The sequence below is a fragment of the Notolepis coatsorum genome, assembly GCF_963971535.1.
Source record: "Notolepis coatsorum genome assembly, chromosome: 20".
Taxonomy (NCBI): Eukaryota; Metazoa; Chordata; class Actinopteri; order Aulopiformes; family Paralepididae; genus Notolepis; species Notolepis coatsorum.
Genome location: NC_140184.1, coordinates 15,528,810 through 15,556,506, shown reverse-complemented (window position 1 = coordinate 15,556,506; position 27,697 = coordinate 15,528,810). Strand labels below are relative to the sequence as shown.

Below are 27,697 nucleotides of genomic sequence, written 5' to 3'. Positions count from 1 at the left end.
CTATAGCTTTAAAAAAAAAAAAAAAAAAAAAAAAAAAAACACACAATGGTGAGTATCATATCTGTCCCCAGCATCCCCTTAACAATTGTGTGTATTGAGCCGTACTGTATTGTACCCATTCTGCAATCTGTTAATAAAAATTTCAATCAAATCAATCAATCAAAACCGATTAGAAAAACTGCTTCAACAATCCTCCTGCTAATCATAGGAAAGCTGGTTCTATTTCTGTACAAGAAGCCAACGCTCTGTTTCAGCTTAGAGACAAGGCTGTCCACATGAAACATAAATGATTTCTCATCGAGCCACAGGCCAAGATATTTATACTCGGTGACTCTCAATGTAAGAGCCATTTACAGTAGATAATGTACTTGGTCGTGAATAATATTTATATCTCTAAAAACGGCATTTAGTCTTACTAGTACTAAGGACTGATTTTCGATGAATAAAAGCTTCCTGGAGGGTATTAAAAGAAACATGCAGGTTCTCAGTGGCCAACTGAACAGTGTCAGCGATACAGTACACAATTGTATTGTCTGCATACAAACGGACATGGCATCCGTTAGTCCTTACCGGCATCCTTAGTGCATGAATGCCACCATCGGCGCTAATGTTAACGTTAATATCGCCTAATCTATGTTTTAAATTATGGCTATGTGTCTAATCTGCCCGTCGCTTATCAAAGAATCATTTTCCAGTCAGTGCTGTCAAGGCAGATTGGTTTTTTATCGCTTCATTTCCGTTTGAGAGCATTTTGAAAAGCACCCGTTTTGAGGTAACAAACAGCCCATTCTGGGCCATTCTGTGATAATCGTCTTTTACTGGAATATTCCAGAACGTTGATATTTGTCGCCTTATTTATGAATCGTTTTCAAATAAACGCTAGATGATCAATATTATACGTACACGCACGCACATTCGAGGCGCGCGCTGATAATAGCCGTTTTCATTTCCTCATGGATTTTACAGTGAAACCGCTGGAGCACATATCAGAAAAAAGCTTATATCTTCATCAAAACGAGTCTGATTATCCTAACACTGATAACATAGATTCCTTACCTGACATCAGATGGTATCCAACTGGTATATTCCAATTCCTGATCACCATTCGAAAAATCTCATGCTTGCCGCGGCTCAGAGTCTCCAGAATGAACTCTGGTAACCCCGGCTGCATCAGTGGACTGGAATAATTTTTTTTTCCCATCCATTTTCATTGAGTCCATTCCAAAATCCCTGATGTCATCTGGGAGACGATAGGGGTCGCTTTTTTCACATCTGATCGCCGGCGGCCATAGGGTAGGCTCGCGTGATGCAATATGATTTCAGATCGCTAAAAAAATAAATAAATGAATTTCCGAGAAATCTCGTGAGTGGCTTTCAACGTAACTATTGTAAATCCGAGAAAAGCCGTGAGTGGCAGTCAAAGTGTTAAGGTAGCTAGAAGCATCACTCAACCAGTAGAGATTAAGATCATTCATCACAATCATTTCAGAGTCTGTATACATGAAAGTAGGGCTGTCCCCGACTAAGGATTTGGATGGTCGACTATGATTGGCCAAAATTTGCCGTTAGTCGACTATTGGTAGAAAAAAAAAATAAAAAATATATAATATTAACACTATGATCGCCGTGAACGAGTTTACACGTCATTCCTAGCCATGCTCATTCTGCCGAAGACGCCGTAACTCGTCTTTGATGTCAATATTTCAAAAATCTGTCATCGAAATCATATTTCCTTTCCGGAGCCCTGAGACACACTGCAAAGCTCCACTGAACTCTCTAGCGGTTCAACAGCGTTATATTCTAACGTGTTCGATATAAACTGCTATGATGAACATATGACCCACTCTGGATGAATCATCTAACGCTGCCCACGGAATTATAAACGATCCCCCACCCATCCGGTCATCATCAGATGATACGTAGAAACTTCTAGAAGCACATCCAGTTGAAATTTTTTATCTCGCACAGATTCCTACCAAACTGTATTTGATCATCAATATAATGCATTTAGGGCTATAAATCACGTTCTGAAGAAAGCTGCAGAAAACGATAAAAACATACTTATACTTTAGACCATATTTTAGTATGAATATGTGAATGAAAAAGTTTAACGTTGCTACACCCTGAACAATACATATAGGACATTGAATGGGCCATAATAATGGCAATTTAGCAATAGAATTTAAAAAGTTATAGCCCTGCAAAGAAGGGGAACTTCTCCATAGACAAATAGAGCTGGCGAGGGATGGTAAATTATGAATTTAACCCATGGCAATTAAAGTGTTAAAAAAAACTAATTTACATTTTATTTTTTTTTGTAATTTTGTATCATTCTATTTGGGCTGTGGGGGTGCTTAATGTCTGAAGGAGTCGACTGAAGGCTTCTTGTCCTCTGCAAAAGCATGCAATTGGTCCACTGATGGATACATCTTTATATTTGTCTAGTCTAGTGTGTTCATTAGATGGGTGAAATCCTCTTTCAGTGCCTCTGTGCCTATTTTCGTAGGCAGTTAGCCTCTGGTATGCGTGCCATTAGCGCTAGCCACGCTTCTAGGCCTATTTTCTTTTGGAAAGAATCATAAAAAAATATATATATAAAAAAATATATAATTTTTTTTATATTCAACTAAGAGGTTGGCCAGTCGACTACGGCTCCTTTCGACCGATTAGTCGACTAATAGGGGTCAGCCCTAATGGAAAGTAAATCTGCGATTGTATCAGCTGTAAACAGTAAACACCAAGTACATACAAATAGTTACTGGGCCCCAGATCAACCTTCAGAACTAGCCATTCAAAACATTTTGGGACAGTAACAGCATTTACAACAGAAAGACATATTTATATTTACAGTATTTACAAGTTTCACAATATTGGACCTCTTCCCACCATAGTTCCTGAAACAGATGTACGTGCTGGTTCTGGGCCTGGATGTGCTGGGGAATCCATTTGGACTGATCAGAGGCCTGTCAGAGGGAGTAGAGGCCTTCTTCTATGAGCCCTTCCAGGTATTATAACACACACACACACACACACACACACACACGAGTGACAGTGGCTCAGGAGGTAGAGCAGTTGTCTGGTAATCTGAAGGTTCCCGGTTTGATCCCGGCAGCATGTCAAAGTGTCCTTGAGCAAGACACTTAACCCCTAACTGCACGATGAGCAGGTTGGCACCTTACATGGCTGTCTCTGTCATCGGTGTGTGAGTGAATGGGTGAATGTGAGGCATACATTGTGTAGTCCATGCAGTCCACACATACAAAACCATGTCCCTCTATTCCCTCACTAAGCTTGTACCACTACTTCACGGTGCTCCACTGGGCTTCACAGCCGTGCTGTAACATGATGTTTTCTGCGTGCCACAGGGCGCTGTGCAGGGGCCAGAGGAGTTTGCGGAGGGCTTTGTCATTGGAGTGCGCAGTCTGCTCGGTCATACTGTTGGTAAGGATGTGTAAACATAACTTTCCTTTATGCATACCAGTATATCTGTTTATGTATACTTTTTAGCATACACACATTTTATTTGGTAGACTCACTTAATACATTTTCTTATCCTTCACACATTCATCGACCTGTTCCCAAAATGTTTTTTTAGTCGTGTCCACATCCAAAATAACACTGAACAGCTACTTCCACCAGGCAAACAGACTACAGATGGACAGACTCACACTTATCACACACACTGCTGCTAACATATACCCTGTATTGTATAGTTTGTATAGATGTAACGGGGAAGCCTGTGGGTATGTCCACAGTCACGGAAACAGGTGTGTTGACGAGTGACTGTGGCAGTGCGGGCTGGTAAATTAAACTCACTTCCCCATAACAGGGTTAACAGACGCATAGGTACGGTAGTTAGGAGTGAATTCACTTCTTAGTGCAGCGGCCTGTGTCGTCGGACGCGGGAGCCCCCTGTTCGACTCCCCCTCGGGACATTCTCATTTAACATCAAACACAACGCAGACCAGTATGATCCGTCACATAGATATAATATGTTGTGTATTATGTCTAATTTATAGTTTAGTTTATAGTTATAGTTTATATTCATAGTTATAGTTTATAGTTAGTAGTTTGTATAGATATAATATACATTGTGTATTATGTTTACAAATCTACTATGGTTGAGGAGCCGGGAAAAACAAGAATCTCACGTTTTGTACATTTAAAAAAGCTGTGACAATAAAATAATCTGAATCTGAATCTACCGTACTTTTCGCACTATAAGCCGCACCTGACTATAAGCCGCAGCAGCTAAGTTGAATGATGTGTACATATATAAGCCGCCCTGGACTATAAGCCGCAGGTGTTTTAATGTTTAATTACCATTATGTAATTAGCTTTGGGACACAATACTGTCGGACAAATAACAAGCATTAACTCATTTACAAGTTGTATTAAGTTTAGCAAATAAGGGAACAGATAAATAACATTTCAATGCAGTCAAAAAAGCAATATTTAGATGTTTACATTTTCGAGTTTGGTCACGTCGAGTCACATATAAGCCGCACCGTTATATAAGCCGCAGGGTCAAAAAATGGGGAAAAAAGCCGCGGCTTATAGTCCGAAAAGTACGGTAGTAGTGCAGTGATCTGAATGGGACTGTTCTCTTACCTCCTCTCCACCAGGTGGCGCTGCAGGCATGGTGTCCAGGATCACAGGCTCAGTGGGGAAAGGCCTGGCCGCCATCACCATGGACAAAGAGTACCAGCAGAAACGGCGGGAGGAGATGAACCGGCCACCAAAAGACTTTGGAGAAAGCCTGGCCAAGGGCGGGAAAGGTTTCCTCAAGGTGCATCTAGTTGCTAAAACAAATTACCCCCAGGCAGTCAGACTCATCAACAAACAACACTAACAGCTGGCTACCGGCCTGTGAACTGAGGGAAACTACTTTATTGCTGCCCCTGCTACTGATTTGCACACAATACTTTGACTTTCACACGCCACACATTTGCACATACTACAGTTGTATTGTAAATCGTTGCTATCCTTTTTTTTGTTATTATATGCACTATGCTGCAAATCTTTAAATGTGTTGCACGTTTGTATACTTTTTAAGAAAAAAAATGTCACTACTTGTGCTGCTAGGGGCGAGCAGCCAAGAACCAAAATAATTGCACTCCTCTACACTGTAAAAGGAGAGGGACGTGACAAAATAAACAGTCATAAAGGTTTCTGTAGCTGCTGCCAAATCTGTACTTTTATCAATTAGTCAAACTTTAATTATGCAGCACATAATGTCATGTAACAATTTGCAATGCATTCCTTTTCTTGTCAATATTTTATTGTTCCAGCGTTGAACACTTGGTAGCAGGCTTCTAACAGTCCTCTTCTCTCTCCTCAGGGAGTCGTCGGGGGGGTGACGGGCATCGTGACCAAACCGGTGGAGGGTAGGTGTGACCAGCAGGAGCTGCTCCGAGGGGTCTTGGCTCTACTCTTTGTACCGGATGTGTGCTTAACCCTTTCACTGCCACACGACAGCCGGTTAACCCTTTCACTGTGACAATACAGAAGGTTAGCCCTTTACTATCGCACAACCGACGGCGATGCTCCATCATTAGCATCTTAGATGCTAATGATGGAGCATCGCCGTCGGTTGTGTGATAGTAAAGGGTTAACCTTCTGTCGTGTGGCAGTGAAAGGGTTAACTGCACCGGCATACCGTTGATTTGAGTGTCTCCACTGCGTCTGTTTCCAGGGGCTATGAAAGAGGGCGCGGCAGGCTTCTTCAAAGGCATCGGGAAGGGTCTGGTGGGGGTGGTGGCCAGGCCCACCGGGGGCATCGTGGACATGGCCAGCAGCACATTCCAGGGCATCCAGAGGTAGAAAACGCTGCTGTTTTGGCTCTTTTTTTCAATGTGATCGTCTTTACTTCAATAAATGTGCTCTTTTCTTTTGGTATTTTGGTGGTAATATCAGTGTTTTCCACTTCATGCACCTAGCAGTGGAGGTACGCTGCGGCTCAATTACAAAACCATCCACTCGCTCCCCTTCAAAATGCCAGAGTGAACGGCTTCGTAAACGCTTTCATGGAAAGGTTCATGGAAAGGTTGCTGTCATAAACATGTTGAAAAGGCCATTGTGTCTAAACTTTCCAAGCAAAGCTAAGTCACTCGCCACTTAAAAAAATCAAAAGCATGTATTTAACAAATAAAAATTATTTCTAAACATGGTTTTATATTAACCTAATAAATAAACAAAAACGAAAAATCTACTTATGTCGACGAAAATCGACATTTCCAATAGGCCTAAGTAAATAACAGATTACACACATAAAGCGCTGAAAACAACCTAACGAAGCAACAATAGTATTTTTAATGAGGCTATTATTATTATCTTGCAACAAGTTGCCTACATAGAACATAAATAGTCTGTCTCAGACTGACTCCCGATTCCAGCCTGGGGAATCTCCCTGCATTGACTTTCCACCAGTCAGTCGGATTTGTATCCAGGGATGGGGAATGGCTTCTTTTAACTGTTACTGCCATATGCCGACCCGGCAAACTTCTAGTTAGCAACACAGCAGTGGTGGTCTGTCGTCAATGCAACTTTGCAAGCACCTGTAATGTTAGCCAGCTGCGCGAGCAACTCCAAACTTTGCATCGGTGTAGCTATCTTCCATGCGCGAGGTGGTTGTGCCTCAGGATGGGATATGGTGTATCATTTGCCGAAATCCTTCGCCGTCAACCATATCGATCAAGCCGTTTTCGATAAATGCGCAGACTGGCTTGGGTTGTTTTTTCAAAATCAACACTTCTCATAGCCAGCTTAATTTTGCAAGTTGTTGTTGCTCGTGTTTTTTTTTGCCTCCTCGTCATAGTTATATTGCGCCCTCTATCTGTTCATTGAAACATGCTTTGAAAATACACCATTCTACTGACGGCTACAGTGTAATAAGAGACCGACAACATTGTAACATTTAATTGTTTGATCGAGTAAATGTCCTGTGTTCGAGTAAATCCTTAACGATCAATCAATCGATCTTCGATTAATTGTTAACATCCCTAATAGATAGATAGATAGATAGATAGATAGATAGATAGATAGATAGATAGATAGATAGATAGATAGATAGATAGATAGATAGATAGATAGATAGATAGATAGATAGATAGATAGATAGATGGATAGATGGATAGATAGATAATACAGTACAAACACCACACAGGTACAAAAGACATTGGCCCAAAACAGCCCAATACATCGACAAAAGAGAAACAAAAACACAGACGGAGCTTCAGGTACCTAAGCAGTACCATGGTTAAAATGAAATGCTAAGAATTCATCAGCTAGCCATACCACTGAAGAAGGACATTGTCTGCTTTTGATTCAGGCTGCCATTAAAAAACATTGAACCTGTGAGTGCTGGTCCGGCTACCCTGCTTTGATATACTGAACTTTATGGGATTTCAGCACCCAGTGTGAGAACTTGTGAGCGCGGTCTAACTTGACTATAAGAATTCATCAGAGCAATGGCATGTGGGATGAAAGACAAGCAACAAGCAATGTTGATCACGGATTCAGTATTATCATTCGCTGAAGGGAAAACTGTCCTGCTACTTCATGTAAGTATCGCACAGTAATGTTACAGAAAACACAATAATTGTATAGGAATACGCAAGGAAATGCATATCTGTGAAATAAACAACATTTGGAAGATCCATCTAAATACATTTCACTAAAATTATCCTCCATGTCTCAATCAGAAAGTATTCCACATATTCACCAATTGTTTATCTTCTTCCTGGAGGAGGGCCGTCATGATGTGCGAAAGCTGGTGAAATCTCAAAGACTATGACAGATTCACTTAATGTTACATATAATTTGGCTATAGATAACATCCACTAGATGTCGCACTAGAGCACCAGCATGTCAAATTGTATCCAACCAGGTGCATTCCACATGGGGAAATGGAAATACATGCATGCAACATGTAAACAACAACATTAATTTTGGACTTGCAAATTTTTTTTTTCTTTTTTTTTATTATATAATTTTTTGGGGGGGGGGGGTCATACTTTTATTCTACACCTTTCTAAAAGCTCTATGGATGTATTATTTTTAAGGGGGAAAAGTATTACTCTACAAAAATGTGTATCTATAGCACCTTTAAAGAAATGTCATAATTGTAAGTTGACATTGAAAATGTCATTACATTTAAGTAAATTAACACTGTTTGGTGATTCAAGTCCATTCTGGACAAAGGGACAGTTATTGGAAGAATGAATGCCACTAACTAACACCCTTCACATGAACTAATAGCTTTTTGGTTAAATCACATGTTTGAATTTTCAGATGAGTAAAACAAAAAAAAGCGAGATAGACGTGATGACCACGGTGATGAGGAGTTAGTTGGGTAAGGTTTGGGGAGTGGAGGGGCCTCTCTGACGTGATGACCACGGTGATGAGGAGTTAGTTGGGTAAGGTTTGGGGAGTGGAGGGGCCTCTCTGACGTGATGACCACGGTGATGAGGAGTTAGTTGGGTAAGGTTTGGGGAGTGGAGGGGCCTCTCTGACGTGATGACCACGGTGATGAGGAGTTAGTTGGGTAAGGTTTGGGGAGTGGAGGGGCCTCTCTGACGTGATGACCACGGTGATGAGGAGTTAGTTGGGTAAGGTTTGGGGAGTGGAGGGGCCTCTCTGACGTGATGACCACGGTGATGAGGAGTTAGTTGGGTAAGGTTTGGGGAGTGGAGGGGCCTCTCTGCTGTCTGGCACCAATGGTTTAAAAGCGGAGCGAATGGATACACAATTATTTTTTAAGTGTTTTTATGTTTTTACATAAATACCAAATACAATTCACTGGGTCATCTCCGTCACCTCCACTGCTACACCTCCATCCAAGGGGAAACACTGAATATTGGTGTACGTTGCAACATGAGAATTTATTTCAACCATCTTTCTCTTTTTTAACTTGATAGTTTGTAACATGGTGCGTGTTTTGTTTTGAACATGCTACTGTAGTGTGTAACATTGTGCTCAATGTGATCCCAGCCAGCATAGTGTCTGTGTGCCTGTCATAACCATGTGCTGTGTTCTCTGTTCTTATTGTGTGCCTGTCATAACCATGTTCTGTCTTCTCTGTTCTTCTTGTGCGCTGACTAATTTTGACTATTTGTGTTTTTCATCTTTTTATCTCATAAGTTAATGCCTTGGAGTATTGTTTTTTTATTTTGTTTTTGTTGTGTGAGTATTTGGAGGGTTCACGGGAGGGTATGTTATCGATGAATCCTTATTCTCTTGATTCACGTTAAAGCAGCACTCCTTGATCACTGAGTATATGACATCAGTAGTTATAGGCCCCAAGTTAGTTGATAAACACATGTAAAAAGGCAAAAAATATATATAATCATGAAATAATTAACCTAAATAAATAAAGACATATAGTGGTCCTTTGTAGCCCTGTGTGGGTTCAGGGTTCTTCTACACTATCCATCGTAATGTACTCGCGGCGCTGCGCTGTGCTTTGGATAGTGCAAAGTGTCCACCAAGTTGGACATATTTCATAACAAGCCCCTTTTTTCAAAAATGGATCAGTGACCAGATTGAGGAGAGCGGCTTTAAATTGTATGATGGAAGCTGTAGGAATGTGGGGGATATACAGGTTCTCTTACTGTGCAGGTAGCTGAGAGACAGGTAAGTCAGCTGCATTGTGTGGAAAGTGAAGGACACCACCATCCATCCTCTTATTGCCATACTGTGTTGTCGTGCACCTGGGTGAGCAGCCCGAGAGAAATGATTGAATTAATGCTCAACATTCAACCCTCCATCATGTTAACACTGCAACAGACCCCGCCCCCCCCCCCCCCCCCCCCCTGCTGCAGCCTTGTGAGACCGACGGGCCTGCCCTGAGGAAAGACCAGCCATATTTCAAACATAGAAACTGTATTATTAGCGAATGGACATCGGATCCCATTGTCACCTCATCTGAGTAAGACCCTCGGTTGCAAAATTACAACATCACTTTTAGCTTTTAGCTATTAAAAAAAAGTCAAAATGTTTTTTTTCTTTTTTTCTTTTTTAGCACAATTACATGGTCAATCGGTCCTGCTGTTCAGCCTCACAATGCTATTGGATAGTAAATGTGTTTATAGGTCTCACATTCTGGCCTCTGAAGTTTATAATGTCAATTTAATTTGGGCCTCCACATTGATTGACATGTCAGTAAACAGACTCAGTCTGTGATTATTACTATTATTCGACCTCCACGCCCCCCCCCCCCCCCCCCCCCCCTCTGCTGTTCTCTCCTCAGGGACTGGCCCGACTGCATGAGCGCCCTGCATTGCCATGCAGAGTTTGGCGTGCTACACACACCCGGAACTGTTGACCAATAAGAACAAATTCCGATCAGTAATCAGCGTTGTCGAGGGCACACATGGTTGTTGTAATGGCAATGTCCGAATGATAATAACTTTTTATTAATGTCACATTTTTATTAATGTCACATTTTCAAATTCTATTTTCGTGGCTGCAGATTACTAATGCCACTAATGATCTTTCCAAAAAGTGCTGTGAAAAGGATTGCTGCAGAGCGACAGAGGATAAAGAGGGCCTCAAGAATAGGTCTATAATGCAGCCAAGCAGATCATATACTGTAGTCTGTTATCTAAACGTCCTCCCCGTCACGCCCCCTGCTTCTCATGTCCTCACGCTGGTATCCAAAGTACCCATCTCTCATGTAATACTCATCCTTCACACAGTGTTAACACTTGGTCTAGTTCTGGATAACCTGATGCAATTATTGTTCCATGCTTTCACTGTAGAGGTAATAAAAGGTGAGACACAGTATTTTACAACTACAACTTCCGTGCACCTCTGGCCTCCCTCTTGGATGTTGTAATGGCAGAGCCCTTCTCCTTTGGGCACGGTCTTCTTTAGACATGAACGCAGTGCTGTAGCATCCTCTCTTTACAAGGCATCGTTTTCAAATAGACTGCGCGTCGCAGCCGCACCACTTTCTCTCTGAATGTCATTCCCGCCCGTGTCCTGTATCAGCCTGCTCAAAACTCTGAAAGGGGAGTCACTCAGTCAGTTTATTCCCCCACGGCATGTGACCTGTTCTCTAGAGCATAGGGATAACTTATGTGAACGCTGACGTTCACTTGGAGGGGACTCTAACGTGCGTGTTGTGATCTCCAGGGTGGCGGAGTCGACCGAGGAGGTAACCAAGCTGAGGCCCGTGAGGCTGATCAGAGAGGACGGCATCATCAGACCTTATGACCGGGCAGAGTCGCAGGGCTACGACCTGTTCCAGGTTAGCTCTCTCTTTCACTACACATACTTACAACATGTTCCAGGTTAGCTCTCTCTTTCACTACACATACTTACAACATGTTCCAGGTTAGCTCTCTCTTTCACTACACATACTTACAACATGTTCCAGGTTAGCTCTCTTTTACTGCACATACTTACAACATGTTCCAGGTTAGCTCTCTCTTTTACTGCACATACTTACAACATGTTCCAGGTTAGCTCTCTCTTTCACTACACATACTTACAACATGTTCCAGGTTAGCTCTCTCTTTCACTACACATACTTACAACATGTTCCAGGTTAGCTCTCTCTTTCACTACACATACTTACAACATGTTCCAGGTTAGCTCTCTCTTTCACTACACATACTTACAACATGTTCCAGGTTAGCTCTCTCTTTCACTACACATACTTACAACATGTTCCAGGTTAGCTCTCTCTTTTACTACACATACTTACAACATGTTCCAGGTTAGCTCTCTCTTTCACTGCACATACTTACAACATGTTCCAGGTTAGCTCTCTTTTACTGCACATACTTACAACATGTTCCAGGTTAGCTCTCTCTTTCACTGCACATACTTACAACATGTTCCAGGTTAGCTCTCTTTTACTGCACATACTTACAACATGTTCCAGGTTAGCTCTCTTTTACTGCACATACTTACAACATGTTCCAGGTTAGCTCTCTTTCACTGCACATACTTACAACATGTTCCAGGTTAGCTCTCTTTCACTGCACATACTTACAACATGTTCCAGGTTAGCTCTCTTTTACTGCACATACTTACAACATGTTCCAGGTTAGCTCTCTCTTTCACTACACATACTTACAACATGTTCCAGGTTAGCTCTCTTTTACTGCACATACTTACAACATGTTCCAGGTTAGCTCTCTCTTTCACTACACATACTTACAACATGTTCCAGGTTAGCTCTCTCTTTCACTACACATACTTACAACATGTTCCAGGTTAGCTCTCTCTCTTACTGCACATACTTACAACATGTTCCAGGTTAGCTCTCTCTTTCACTACACATACTTACAACATGTTCCAGGTTAGCTCTCTTTTACTGCACATACTTACAACATGTTCCAGGTTAGCTCTCTCTTTCACTACACATGCTTACAACATGTTCCAGGTTAGCTCTCTTTTACTGCACATACTTACAACATGTTCCAGGTTAGCTCTCTTTCACTGCACATACTTACAACATGTTCCAGGTTAGCTCTCTTTTACTGCACATACTTACAACATGTTCCAGGTTAGCTCTCTTTCACTGCACATACTTACAACATGTTCCAGGTTAGCTCTCTTTTACTGCACATACTTACAACATGTTCCAGGTTAGCTCTCTCTTTCACTACACATACTTACAACATGTTCCAGGTTAGCGCTCTCTTACTGCACATACTTACAACATGTTCCAGGTTAGCTCTCTCTTTCACTACACATACTTACAACATGTTCCAGGTTAGCTCTCTCTTTCACTACACATACTTACAACCTGTTCCAGGTTAGCTCTCTCTTTCACTACACATACTTACAACATGTTCCAGGTTAGCTCTCTCTTTCACTACACATACTTACAACATGTTCCAGGTTAGCTCTCTCTTTCACTACACATACTTACAACCTGTTCCAGGTTAGCTCTCTCTTTCACTACACATACTTACAACATGTTCCAGGTTAGCTCTCTCTTTCACTACACATACTTACAACATGTTCCAGGTTAGCTCTCTCTTTCACTACACATACTTACAACATGTTCCAGGTTAGCTCTCTCTTACTGCACATACTTACAACATGTTCCAGGTTAGCTCTCTCTTTCACTACACATACTTACAACATGTTCCAGGTTAGCTATCTCTTTCACTACACATACTTACAACATGTTCCAGGTTAGCTCTCTCTCTTACTGCACATACTTACAACATGTTCCAGGTTAGCTCTCTCTTTCACTACACATACTTACAACATGTTCCAGGTTAGCTCTCTCTTTCACTACACATACTTACAACATGTTCCAGGTTAGCTCTCTCTTTCACTACACATACTTACAACCTGTTCCAGGTTAGCTCTCTCTTTCACTACACATACTTACAACATGTTCCAGGTTAGCTCTCTCTTTCACTACACATACTTACAACATGTTCCAGGTTAGCGCTCTCTTACTGCACATACTTACAACATGTTCCAGGTTAGCTCTCTCATTCACTACACATACTTACAACATGTTCCAGGTTAGCTCTCTTTTACTGCACATACTTACAACATGTTCCAGGTTAGCTCTCTTTTACTGCACATACTTACAACATGTTCCAGGTTAGCTCTCTTTTACTGCACATACTTACAACATGTTCCAGGTTAGCTCTCTTTTACTGCACATACTTACAACATGTTCCAGGTTAGCTCTCTCTTTCACTACACATACTTACAACATGTTCCAGGTTAGCTCTCTTTTACTGCACATACTTACAACATGTTCCAGGTTAGCTCTCTTTTACACATGTTCCAGGTTAGCTCTCTTTTACTGCACATACTTACAACATGTTCCAGGCTAGCTCTCTCTTTCACTACACATACTTACAACATGTTCCAGGTTAGCTCTCTCTTTCACTACACATACTTACAACATGTTCCAGGTTAGCTCTCTTTTACTGCACATACTTACAACCTGTTCCAGGTTAGCTATCTCTTTCACTACACATACTTACAACATGTTCCAGGCTAGCTCTCTCTTTCACTACACATACTTCAGACCAGGGAGAGTCGCAGGGCTACAACCTGTTTAGGTTAGCTCTCTCTTTCACTACACATACACATCAGTGTCACCCATCCATTTACACGTGGGGTGTACATTCTATTACTTCAGAATGTGAAACACAATATGATATGAAAACCAATTAACTCAACTGGGTATACTAGTACCCATTGGGTGTTAAAGTGGTGATCCACAAGATCTTAATTATTTATTAGGGATGCTCGATATTGGCTTTTTTACCGATACCGATATTCCAATATTGTCCAACTCTTAATTTCCGATACCGATATCAATCGATACCGATATATGCAGGGTTTCCCCCCCAAAAAACTGAATAATTTCAGGTAACTAATAATTTCACTAGATGCATTCAAAAGGCTTTCTAAATGTAAGCATTATCTGTGCAAACTATGATCATTAAAAAAGTAAAAATTAACATTACATATCTCTTGTTGTTGAATTAAACCAACATGCATACTTTTGACAATAAATAAAATAAGAATTGGTTCTTACTTGCTTGCCTGGGTAAATAAAGGTTAAATAATTTTTTTTTTTTTTTTTTTCGATATCACATTTTACTGCCGATATCGGCCGATAATATCGGTCGGCCGATAATATCGGACATCCCTATTATTTATAGTTTTGGAAACATCTATTGGTGATAGTTTATCATTGCTGTAGAATTTCTACACTGTATTGACTTGCTTTCCATTTTGAAAATCCATGCTAACTACTGAGTTAGTCTTCTATTAATTCATGCTAACTACAGAGTTATTCTTCTATTCATTCATGCTAACTACTGGGTTAGTCTTCTATTAATTCATGCTAACTACAGAGGTATTCTTCTATTCATTCATGCTAACTACTAATTTAGTCGTCTATTCATTCATGCTAACTACTGAGTCAGTCTTCTATTCATTCATGCTAACTACTGAGTCAGTCTTCTATTCATTCATGCTAACTACTGAGTCAGTTGTCTATTCATTCATGCTAACTACTGAGTTAGTCTTCTATTCATTCATGCTAACTACTGAGTCAGTCTTCTATTCATTCATGCTAACTACTGAGTCAGTTGTCTATTCATTCATGCTAACTACTGAGTTAGTCTTCTATTCATTCATGCTAACTACTGAGTCAGTCTTCTATTCATTCATGCTAACTACAGTTATTCTTCTATTAATTCATGCTAACTACTGTGTTAGTCTTCTATTCATTCATGCTAACTACTAATTTAGTCATCTATTCATTCATGCTAACTACTGAGTTAGTCTTCTATTCATTCATGCTAACTACTGAGTTAGTCTTCTATTCATTCCAAATAAATGGCTATTGCTGCTGGTGACATAAAACGTATCAATCACTACCTGATTATTTTCCCAGGAATGTCCTACCAGACACCAGTGTTTAGAACAGTAAATTAATTCATCAACTGGGTATAGGTAGAAGCACTATTGTGTTACATAATCCGATGATAGTGGCAAAATATACTTTTATTTATATGAAAATGTCCACGATTATTACTTTAAATATCCAAAGTGTGTAAACGTGGCTGCTATTTCCCTCATGTTTTCTTTCTTTTTCTTCTATCATGAGAATAGTTTGAAATTGGTTCAAATCACGGTGAAGACAGGCTTTTTGTGTTTGTTCAGATGATCAGACCTTCTTCCTGCTAACTGTCTACTTTGAGTTGCTTTCTTTTTCCAGCTTCTAATTCCTGTTTCCTATCTCCTCCCTCCCTGTTTTACTATTTCCTCCCTCCTTTTCTCTTTCTTCCATGCAGCATGATGAGGAATAGAGGGAGTTTGAATTGTTGGGGTTGTTGACGTATAACTCAAGTGCTATTATTGAGTCCCGTTCCATCCATTCTGTTTCAGGCCTGTTTGTATTTCTAATATTTAGTGGACATATATTGTCACTTCTAAGTTATATGATGAGTTAAGGTGCCACGGTGTGAAATTGGTCAAGGCTTGGTGTGCATACTTGTAAATAATGCTGAAATGATTCAGGTGTCTTTTCCTTAATAAAGCATTTGATTTTTGGCATGCCAAAGCAAATCTTTCTTTCCATACTATTTAGAACTCTTCCAAATTATACATTTTAATATTTACTTAATTCAACACGAGTGTACCATTATGTATCACCATGTACGTATAATTTATCTATTTAAAATAGGAGTGGCAGGGCGCCCCAGTGGCGAACCACATAGCTCGCTCAGCCGCGACACGGCCGACCCGGGTTCGACTCCCGAACAACCTGTCGTTATTTGCCGAATGTCTTCCCCCCACTCTGTCTCCCATTCCTCCTCTGTCTCTCTCTACTGGACTGCCCAGTAGAAATAAAGCGATAAAACGCCAAAAAAATTATCTTTAAAAAAAATAGGAGTGGCAGGCAAAATTGAAAATATATATTTTACTAAACAACGACTATTACTTATGTGGTACTCTTGTAGAAGTTAGCAATATATTTGTAAAAGGTTTTTAGCATCACCTTTTAGATCATTGCCTACATACATTATATGTTTATATATACATTATACATTATATGTTTATATAATGTACATTATATTGTATGTATTTGTTACCCATGATAGTGTGTGTGGGTGTCTGTGTGTGTGTTCATTATATAATATCAATTAAATTGCATAATTGAGTGTTTATGAATAGCATATAAACTAATATTATGCAACCTAAAGACAATTATTCATATAAAAGATGTGTAATTGTCTAAAGCATGCTTCATAAATTTACATCAAGGACACACTGTTGCATTTGCTGATTAATTTTCCATTTGGTTGCCTTAAAGTCAATGAATGTAACGTTATATCATATGTACTGTACTGTATGTACCAGCAACAGTAATGGCATTGTGTTGCCCTTCAATGAGTGATGAGCGGCATGCGTATAAGTGTGTATGTGTGTGTTCAACCAAATGTGTAATAAACATACATTCCTTATTCATAGTATTTATCATTTTATAATTACAACTATCAACCATCTCTAGACAAACAGTAGTTATTTGCTATCAAACCACAGGTGTTCATAAAACGTCATATAATTGTAAGACTGTAGATGGCACAGGCATGACAAATGAGCAATGTTTGTTCAATGCATCCATAGTATTGGTAGGAAATATAAAAACATCACGAGAACACAATGAAAAGGACATCAAAATGAAGGTACAATTATTTTTCATATGAATTCTTGAATGTGTGTTTCACTGATTTCACCTCATAAGCCAGCGTATCACTTTACAATTATTAGATTATAAATGGTCTGTACTTTCTTGTCTCCAGAGGTCCGAGATCAAGCTGCTGGAGGGGGAGGTGTTCAGGGGCCACTGTGAATACCCAGGACACAAGAAGACCAACATCATCGTCACCAACAGGTACTACTCTCTACCACACCAAACTACGGTACATGCTTTCTGAGTAAAGCAACAACTGCTATAAACTAATTTTACAATCAACTAGAATGGTTGCTCGTTGGAGCACATTATGTCCGCGGCATGTTACAGTAATAAATATCCCCCCCCCCATGAATGAAGGGTGTATAGCATGTACAGTACATATACATTTTATGTCGTCTCTTGTGGCATTTTCAGGATGTGTCACAAGTGCTTTCTTGCAGTTTGTGGTTTTCATTGAGTTTGATGTTTTTTTTTTATTTTTTTTTATTATTGTTCTTTTTCCCCCTCCATTTTCCTCCGATTTTCTCCCATCCCAATGTTAGTCGTATGCCAATTCCCAGTCCCTTCCTGGTCGCTGCGCACTTACCCCCCACAGTCAGATCATCTGGGAGAGTGGAGGCTACCACGTGCTTCCTCCGACACACGTCCAGCCAATCACCGCTTCTTTCCACCTGGCAGCGCGGATTCTCATTGAGAGGGCGTAGCGTGTGGGAGGACCACACTATCCCCCTCACGTCCAATCCGCGCTTAGCAGGCGCCCCGACCGAACTGTAGGAGTCGCTGTTTACAACGACCCGGACCCACCCCGCCAGCTTCTCCCACCCTCTAATACAGCCAATTGTATCAGTGCAGACGGCCAGCCAAGCTGGTGACAACCCCGGAGCTGTGAGCTGGATTCGAACAGGCAAATCCAGCTCAGCTCCGGGGCTGGTGACGAAGGCAATCTCCGCTCGGCCACCTAACCGCCCCGAGTTTGATGTGTTTTTAGCATACACAAGTTGTTTCCAATAGAAAGCGCTAGCGTTTACGTTAGGTAGTCCCCAATTCAAAACTGACACTCTTAACCAACCAGAAGTCTGCTAATCCTGTTGTGATTTCTGGAAACGCAACTGAGTAACACTAGCTGGTTACTGGAAACGAGAGGCGCGCTGGTGGGTGAGGCTCAGCCAAGAGGGTGGCCTATGGCCACACTCGCTATTCACATCACAAAATGAGCTCCCCATTCCCAAGATATCTAATTTATATTGTCATTTTAAAAATGATAATCATTGCCCCAAGCTGTTGCCAGGTAAAATAATTGGGCTTTTGATGAGATCACATTTGGTGAGGTATGCTGGTGGGTGAGGCTCGGCCATTGCACTCTGGCTGTGCTGACCCTTGTGAATGCCCTTTGGCGGTAAACAGGTGTACCATAATGTCAATGGAGAATGCTGGAAATGAATTCCCCAAAAATACTTCCCATTGCCTGATGTGAAGCATATTTGCACACACTCATCATTGTTCCTCTGTAAGGTTCTGCACCAAAGCACAGGCTGATCGGCCCTATAGTTTGCGAGATATTGCACGGATACACACACACACACACACACACACACACACACTACCGAATCCATAATGTCCTTGGATAGACTATCCTTATTATTAGGTTACAGTACTTATATCCTACTATACTATATGTTCACAATTAGTGTGAAGTAAAATGTTCAAGTTTTGATTTATTTGTCACATATAAGGTACATTGTAGTGAAATGCTTGGTTCTGTATGAGCCTCCTGAGATTGTGCTGCATACAGTAAAGAGTAAAAGACAAACTACCGTATATAAAATACACAATTATACAAAACTAAAATGTACGAGGTAGAATTCATAGTAAATAAATGACCTTCTATAATAAACGTGCCACTTAATGTTATCATATGTTTTACTTTCAGGAGAGTGATGTCTGTAAAAGAGATTGACTTTCTGGGACACTTCAGCAAAGACTGGGAATGTCTGTTTGATAACTTCAGCCGGCCTCCGAGCGTGGCGGGAACAGACCTGAACCTCTACTGCAAGGTAGGATCGTAGGATTAGCAGATTATACGCTAAATGTGGACATCAGATTTATGTCAAATTACTCCTGAAAATGTATAGTATCCGTATTGACAGAGACAGAGGTATATACACCCACTTTTGGCGACGGGGGAGGTGCAAGGTCAACCTGGGACCCTGAAGATTCATTTAAGATGCAGTTTAGTAAATAACATTGTGTTTTGATTTACGACTATTCAAATTTCAAAGGTTTAGAGAATAAGGGCTTGGGACATTATTAGGGAAACATATGATGGCCATTTGGTATAATTATTTACACAGATTTGATGCATTACCAAACCATTTTTGACCACTTGTCAGAAAGATCCTTCCGTACATCCTTTTACTGTACATCCGTACTGTACATCATTACCATACATCATTACCGTACATCATTACTGTACATCATTACCGTACAGCATTACCATGCATCATTACTGTACATCATTACCGTACAGCATTACCGTACATCATTACTGTACATCATTACTGTACATCATTACTGTACATCATTACTGTACAGCATTACTGTACAGCATTACTGTACATCATTACTGTACATCCTTACTGTACAGCATTACTGTACATCCTTACTGTACACCATTACTGTACATCATTACTGTACATCATTACCGTGCATCCTTACTGTACATAATTACCGTACATCATTGCTGTACATCATTACTGTACATCATTACCGTGCATCCTTACTGTACATAATTACCGTACATCAGTACCATACATCATTACTGCACATCATTAATGTACATCATTACTGTACAACCTTACTGTACAACCTTACTGTACATCCTTACTGTACATCCTTACAGCAGTGGCCATTTCTTTACTATTTTGTTTTTACTACTACCACAGAATGCAGAAAAATCTTTTTTTATTATTAGTTATATATATATTGATATATTTGCCTTTTTCTGCATTCTGTAGTCCTTAACGGTCTTGCAACTGCATACATTTGGTATGGCTGTAATTCTATATATAAAATCACAACAGTATACATAGAATTACAACAATCCACTTGTGACAACATTAATGCATGGATGACTTTATCAAGGTCCACTTAATAAAAGAAAATGTTATTTTGCAATGTTCCTAATTTGTTCCTAATTTGGAGAAAGCATAATTATACTACATTGATGTACAATCCTTATGTACAAACAAATAAGACAGGGCAACTCCTTCAGCATGGAGCAATGCATATGTTGGTAAGCTAGCTTCATCTGTGATTCACACAGGATCTGTACCTTGAAAAAGGTATTCTAATATTGATTAATCTGCTAATAGGAAAGATTTCTAGCCAAAACTAGCTTAGCAATGCAACTCAGGCCACCCGACATCGACAGCGCCAGTGCATTCTCATGGTGGGGGCATAATGAAATTGCAACATCTGGTCATTTAGTGTTCGCAATGTGGCTCTTACAATTAAGCTAGTTAGCAAAACATATGATCCTCCTGTAAAATGTCACATTGCCTCTCAACCCAAATGCAGCATAAAGGACAAAATGACTGGTAAAGGGGAAAGAAAAACATGAAATTTTCATAGGCGGGAAAAACCCAACCGCAGTGTTGCAATTTATTTTGTCAAAATGTTTGAGAGGTCTATTCAGATACCTTGAGGTGAAGGGACCCCTTTGAAAATGGCTTACATTGCTTACATTATTTTGCTTACCGGTACATTTTTAGCAATATTTAGATACCTTGAGCAGAATTCTCAAGGTATCTAGTTTCACTCTCGCTTAAACATGTAGATACGGGGCGGCTGGGTGGCGCAGCGGACAAGGCGCTTGTCACCAACACAAGAGACACTGGTATCAAATCCAGCTGTCAGCGTTGCTTCCGGCTTGGCGACTCCTACAGTTCGGTCGGGGCGCCTGCACAGCGAGGGAAGGATCTGGAGGGAGGTAGTGTGACCTTCCACACGTTACACTCTCAGTGAGAGTCCGCGCTGCCAGGTGAAAAGAAGCGGTGGGCTGGGTATACATGTGTCGGAGGAAGCATGTGATAGTCTCCGCCCTCCCGGACCGACGGTAGGGGGTAGAGTGCGCAACGACCAGGAAGGGGATTGGGAATAGACCTATCTCAAACCCTGCCCCTTTTCTTGATCCTCCAATCACAGCTGTCGCTTACCTCGGACAATTCCGAGGTAAGCGACAGCTGTGATTGGAGGATCAAGAAAAGAGGGCAGGGTTTGAGATAGGTCCATTGGCATAACGACTAACATTGTGAGGGGAGAAAAACGAAAAAAAAAAACGTAGATACAATTGTAATAGTAATATTGTCTCTCTGCTGCTTTCAAAGGGTTCATCAAAAGATAAATGTCACTGCAAATAATTGTAATTACTTGTCTGACTGCATTTGTTAAAAAAAGGTTTACTTTGCTTATTAAGCAACGCCATGTGTTACCTGAGTTGACCCCTGTGTGCCTTGCATTGAAAGTGATATGGTCGGTATGCTGCTACAGTATTTGGGGCACTCTTGGGATGGGGCCGTGCGCGTCATGTGTGAGCGTATACATTGCATAATGTGATTTCTATTGACGACGGCTCAAATGTTGTTTAGGAGCAACATAAACTGATGATCCCAAAGAAAGACGGAGTGCGGATCGTGCACCTCCGGGACCCGGCCGTGGCCCAGGTACATCTGAATTTACATTTTTCATTTTGTGGTGCTTAATTACTCTTCTTTTTGTTCTTTTCACAGAGACACAGGTGGTGCAGGTGGAGCAGGGTAGGCAGGTGGAGCAGGGTAGGCAGGTGGAGCAGGGTAGGCAGGTGGAGCAGGGTAGGCAGGTGGAGCAGGGTAGGCAGGTGGAGCAGGGTAGGCAGGTGGAGCAGGTGGAGCAGGGTAGGCAGGTGGAGCAGGGTAGGCAGGTGGAGCAGGTGGAGCAGGGTGTGCAGGTGGAGCAGGGTAGGCAGGTGGAGCAGGTGGAGCAGGGTGTGCAGGTGGAGCAGGGTAGGCAGGTGGAGCAGGTGGAGCAGGGTGTGCAGGTGGAGCAGGGTAGGCAGGTGGTGCAGGTGGAGCAGGGTAGGCAGGTGGAGCAGGGTAGGCAGGTGGAGCAGGGTAGGCAGGTGGAGCAGGTGGAGCAGGGTAGGCAGGTGGAGCAGGGTAGGCAGGTGGAGCAGGTGGAGCAGGGTAGGCAGGTGGAGCAGGGTAGGCAGGTGGAGCAGGGTAGGCAGGTGGTGCAGGTGGAGCAGGTGGAGCAGGTGGAGCAGGGTAGGCAGGTGGAGCAGGTGGAGCAGGGTAGGCAGGTGGTGCAGGTGGAGCAGGGTAGGCAGGTGGAGCAGGGTAGGCAGGTGGTGCAGGTGGTGCAGGTGGAGCAGGGTAGGCAGGTGGAGCAGGGTAGGCAGGTGGTGCAGGTGGAGCAGGGTAGGCAGGTGGAGCAGGGTAGGCAGGTGGAGCAGGGTAGGCAGGTGGAGCAGGGTAGGCAGGTGGAGCAGGGTAGGCAGGTGGAGCAGGTGGTGCAGGGTAGGCAGGTGGTGCAGGTGGAGCAGGGTAGGCAGGTGAAGCAGGGTAGGCAGGTGGTGCAGGTGGGCTACAGACTAGACCCAGATGTTTCACTATGTGTTGTTTTAGTGCCGTACCAGTTGAAGAGAAGGAAGGACGGGACAATCCACAAAATGTTAGTCTTCCGTCAGTCAGATGTCAGGGCAGCGGCCCACGGGGGTCATGGAGGAGATGCAGCGAGGACATCTGAGAGACGCTGCTCCTTCACTACAGCACAGCTCCACCGGTGCCATTTGGTCATTAATATTTAGGAGAATACCATTTGAGACCATAGAGACCTATTATAGCATAGTGTAGTCTGAACAGATATTGCTCCAAGCTCGCTGTTGTCCCCACATGGACCTTGTCTGTCACCATCTTGGTCCTTAGTGCTATATAAACTAGTGGCTAAAATGTTGACATTCAGCATTGTCTACTTTTGACTGATTTTGAAGAAAAGATATTTCAATAGTGCAGGTCCTTGGCTGACTGTCAACCCGATCCACCAAGTTTGAGCCAAATCGGATAAGACATGCACATGTTATCATGGTTACCGACAGACGCAGAACACTCTCTGGCATATTTAGGGTGCCTTATGTATACTGCACCTACTCATAGTATATATTCAGATTCCAAGTGTTATTTACCATCACGCAACCACGCAAACAGGCTGGATAAGCTGGTCAGGAAGGCCATTTACATTTAGTCATTTAGCTGACGCTTTTATCCAAAGCGACTTACAAGTTCTGTGCGACAAGACAGCAAGAAGGGTATAACTCTATCAGCTGAGTAACAATGTTCATCAAAGTGTTGCGTGTTACAGTGTAGGTTAGTTTATTAGGACAAGTGCATGACATTAAGGTTAGTCGGGGTTAGATTTTTTAACGTGGTAGGGGTGGAGCTGGACTCTCTAGCGGTGGTGGCGGAGAGGGGGAGCCTTGCTAAGCTCCATGCCCTCCCACCCACTATACACAGACTTGGCTGACAGGAGGAGCATGTACAGTGCTAGACTAACACTCCCAAGATGTAGCACTGAACGGCACAGGAAGTCCTTCATTCCGACAGCCATCAGACTTCATAATGCATCACTGTGCGTCACTGCATCACTGAGCACAGGGTGACAGTACCATCTTCCTGGATTTTTACAACATTGTACAATATTACACTTTACTGTACACTTATGTGTATATTTCTGTATATTTTTACTGTATATATTATATTAGAATGTAATGTATATACATAACATAGGAAATGTATATCCTGGACCGTATTTTATTCTTAGGCTTATTTTTATTCTTATTCGTGACTTTGTTTTTATCTACCTAAATGTTTACTGTTTACTCTGAGCGATCTGTAGTGCCAGATTTCCATCGGGATGAATAAAGTATTTCTATTCTATTATTCTATTCTATAATTTATTGTGACGTAACGTATAATATAACTGATGGGGGCATACAGACCCTCATCTGCACCTTTGATTACACTGCTTACTTGCTCATTGTGCTTATATTCAGAGTTAATTATATTGTTTACACTGCTTATTTTTATCTTTACTATAATTATATTGCCTATATTTACGTCTTCTACTATTACCCTGCCCATACCTGTACCCCCCCCCCCCTCCCCCATGCTGCTATGATGCCTGGATTTCCTCAAGGGGATCATCAATAAAGGGAACATCTTATCGTATCTTTGACATCTGTGTGTCTCCTGTGCAGAAGCTGCAGATGGCCATAGCAGAGGCTCAGGTGGCTCAGCAGCAGCACAAGATGGTGAGGCAGAAATCTCAGCGCTTCCTCAACGTGGGCAACAGACCCTGACAGCCTCTCACTCTTTCACTCTCTCAGCCCCTCACTCTCTCAGCCTCTCACTCTTTCACTCTCTCAGCCCCTCACTCTCTCAGCCTCTCACTCTTTCACTCTCTCAGCCCCTCACTCTCTCAGCCTCTCACTCTTTCACTCTCTCAGCCCCTCACTCTCTCAGCCTCTCACTCTTTCACTCTCTCAGCCCCTCACTCTCTCAGCCCCTCACTCTCTCAGCCTCTCACTCTCTCAGCCTCTCACTCTCTCAGCCTCTCACTCTTTCACTCTCTCAGCCGCTCACTCTCTCAGCCTCTCACTCTTTCACTCTCTCAGCCCCTCACTCTCTCAGCCTCTCACTCTTTCACTCTCTCAGCCCCTCACTCTCTCAGCCTCTCACTCTCTCAGCCCCTCACTCTCTCAGCCTCTCACTCTCTCAGCCTCTCACACTCTCAGCCTCTCACACTCTCAGCCTCTCACTCTCTCAGCCCCTCACTCTCTCAGCCTCTCACTCTCTCAGCCTCTCACACTCTCAGCCTCTCACACTCTCAGCCCCTCACTCTCTCACTCTTTCATTCTCTCAGCCCCTCATTCTCTCAGCCTCTCACTCTTTCACTCTCTCAGCCCCTCACTCTCTCAGCCTCTCACTCTTTCACTCTCTCAGCCCCTCATTCTCTCGGCCTCTCACTCTCTCAGCCTCTCACTCTTTCACTCTCTCAGCCCCTCATTCTCTCAGCCTCTCACTCTCACTCTCTCAGCCCCTCACTCTCTCAGCCTCTCACTCTCTCAGCCTCTCACTCTCTCAGCCTCTCACTCTTTCACTCTCTCAGCCGCTCACTCTCTCAGCCTCTCACTCTTTCACTCTCTCAGCCCCTCACTCTCTCAGCCTCTCACTCTTTCACTCTCTCAGCCCCTCACTCTCTCAGCCTCTCACTCTCTCAGCCCCTCACTCTCTCAGCCTCTCACTCTCTCAGCCTCTCACTCTCTCAGCCCCTCACTCTCTCAGCCTCTCACTCTCTCAGCCTCTCACTCTCTCAGACCCTCACTCTCTCAGCCTCTCACTCTCTCAGACCCTCACTCTCTCAGACCCTCACTCTCTCAGCCTCTCACTATCTCAGCCTCTCACTCTCTCAGCCCCTCACTCTCTCAGCCCCTCACTCTCTCAGCCTCTCACTCTCTCAGCCCTTCAGCCCCTCACTCTCTCAACCTCTCACTCTCTCAGCCTCTCACTATCTCAGCTTCTCAGCCCTTCAGCCTCTCACTCTCTCAACCTCTCACTCTCTCAGCCTCTCACTATCTCAGCTTCTCAGCCCTTCAGCCCCTCACTCTCTCAGCCTCTCACTCTCACTCTCTCAACCCCTCACTCTCTCAGCCTCTCACTCTCTCAGCCTCTCACTATCTCAGCTTCTCAGCCCTTCAGCCTCTCACTCTCTCAACCCCTCACTCTCTCAGCCTCTCACTCTCACTCTCTCAGCCTCTCACTCTCTCAACCTCTCACTCTCTCAGCCTCTCACTATCTCAGCCTCTCAGCCCTTCAGCCTCTCACTATCTCAACCCCTCACTCTCTCAGCCTCTCACTCTCTCAGCCTCTCACTATCTCAGCTTCTCAGCCCTTCAGCCTCTCACTCTCTCAACCCCTCACTCTCTCAGCCTCTCACTATCTCAGCTTCTCAGCCCTTCAGCCTCTCACTCTCTCAGCTTCTCAGCCCTTCAGCCTCTCACTATCTCAGCTTCTCAGCCCTTCAGCCTCTCACTATCTCAGCCTCTCACTCTCAACCCCTCACTCTCTCAGCCTCTCACTCTCTCAGCCCCTCACTCTCTCAGCCTCATCCATTATTGCACTACCCAATGCACCACTGTTATTGCACTTTGTGTTTAAGTTTTTGTTTGATGATGAGACATAAGTACAACTGCCTTATCAGAAAACGGTGGGTCATAATAGATTCCGTTGGTGTATAATGTTTAAAAACCTTTTTTTTCTTTTCTGCTTGCTTATACACCCTTCGGGAGGTTATACTTTGATACTGCCACCATGTGATAATAATGAGAGTAATCTATAATAGTATGTGTGTAATGTTTACCAAATGGCGTTTGACGTGGGCTGAATCATATTAACTGGATACTGTCTTGTCTTCTATAGAGTTGTGATGTGGATCTGTATGCTATATACTGCTGTTCCTGGACAAATTTGCACTTAATGACTTTAGTCTATTGATGAATAGTTATGTTTGACATTAGGTAGATGTTCAAAATGCTGTGCCTACTGTTTATTATGCAAGTGGCAAACTGTGTGCCAGCACTACTGACTGAAATCACAGTTTTCTTCAAAGCCATGACATACACTAGCCGACCATCGAGACTTATTCCTGCTCACCTAAGAATGTATAACAAATGTCATGGATTGTGAAGGACCTTGGTCGACCAAAGAAATCATTACTATGCAATGAACAAATGTTTTATTGACATAATATGTCAATAAAACTACATTACTTAATCCTTTTTTTGTGTGTTTATGAAATTAAGTTGCAAATTAAGTTAATGATTGATTTGAAGGTGGGGGGGGGAGTTAGTGGGCTAGACGAAAAGGTAAATGGTTTCTCAAATATTAGTCATGTCATGTAAACTGACTTATTTTCTATAAAAACTGATATTTTATGATATATGCCGTGTTTGTGAATCTTTTTGATGTTATTTGAACTGTTCACATGCCACACGTGAACTCCAAAGAGTAATAGAAATAGTTTGATACATTAAATATATTGTATTGCTATTTTTTTTACATCTTGAGGGAGAGATGAATAGGGTTGTTGAAGGATTTCATTTGTTACCGGAGAGAAAGGAGACATGGAGGCTGTGGATCCTCTGAGACCACAAGCTTGGGAAGAAACACATTAATCCTCCTGTAACCTACAACACACAGACACAGACTTTACTCATACAGAATGCACCTGTACACTTAAATCAATAGGAATGCCCCCGCTGTTGCACACATAGACACTCCACTCTAAGGTGCAATCAGGGACACAATAAAGTTATAAACGGTTCCATGCCGATTTAAAGGTTATGGGGTCAGAGCACAGATTCACAATGGCACAAAAAAAATTAAAACAGGGACAGGGAGACCT

The 27,697-nt window shown here is 42.4% G+C and overlaps 1 protein-coding gene across 2 annotated transcripts in view; it reads left to right on the top strand.

Annotated features, from left to right (window-relative positions):
• vps13c (vacuolar protein sorting 13 homolog C) overlaps positions 1–24,875 on the top strand; it is a 216,122-nt gene extending 191,247 nt beyond the window's left edge. For both annotated transcript variants that reach the window (XM_084337487.1, XM_084337486.1), the window contains exons 76-85: positions 2,892–3,005; positions 3,366–3,441; positions 4,626–4,789; positions 5,342–5,387; positions 5,696–5,819; positions 11,137–11,251; positions 17,310–17,401; positions 19,134–19,257; positions 21,850–21,924; positions 24,492–24,875. In XM_084337487.1, the coding sequence (XP_084193613.1) occupies positions 2,892–3,005; positions 3,366–3,441; positions 4,626–4,789; positions 5,342–5,387; positions 5,696–5,819; positions 11,137–11,251; positions 17,310–17,401; positions 19,134–19,257; positions 21,850–21,924; positions 24,492–24,593 (1,032 nt within the window). In that variant the 3' untranslated portion in view covers positions 24,594–24,875. The remainder of the gene's footprint in view (positions 1–2,891; positions 3,006–3,365; positions 3,442–4,625; positions 4,790–5,341; positions 5,388–5,695; positions 5,820–11,136; positions 11,252–17,309; positions 17,402–19,133; positions 19,258–21,849; positions 21,925–24,491) is intronic.
• The last annotated feature ends 2,822 nt before the right edge of the window (positions 24,876–27,697 follow it).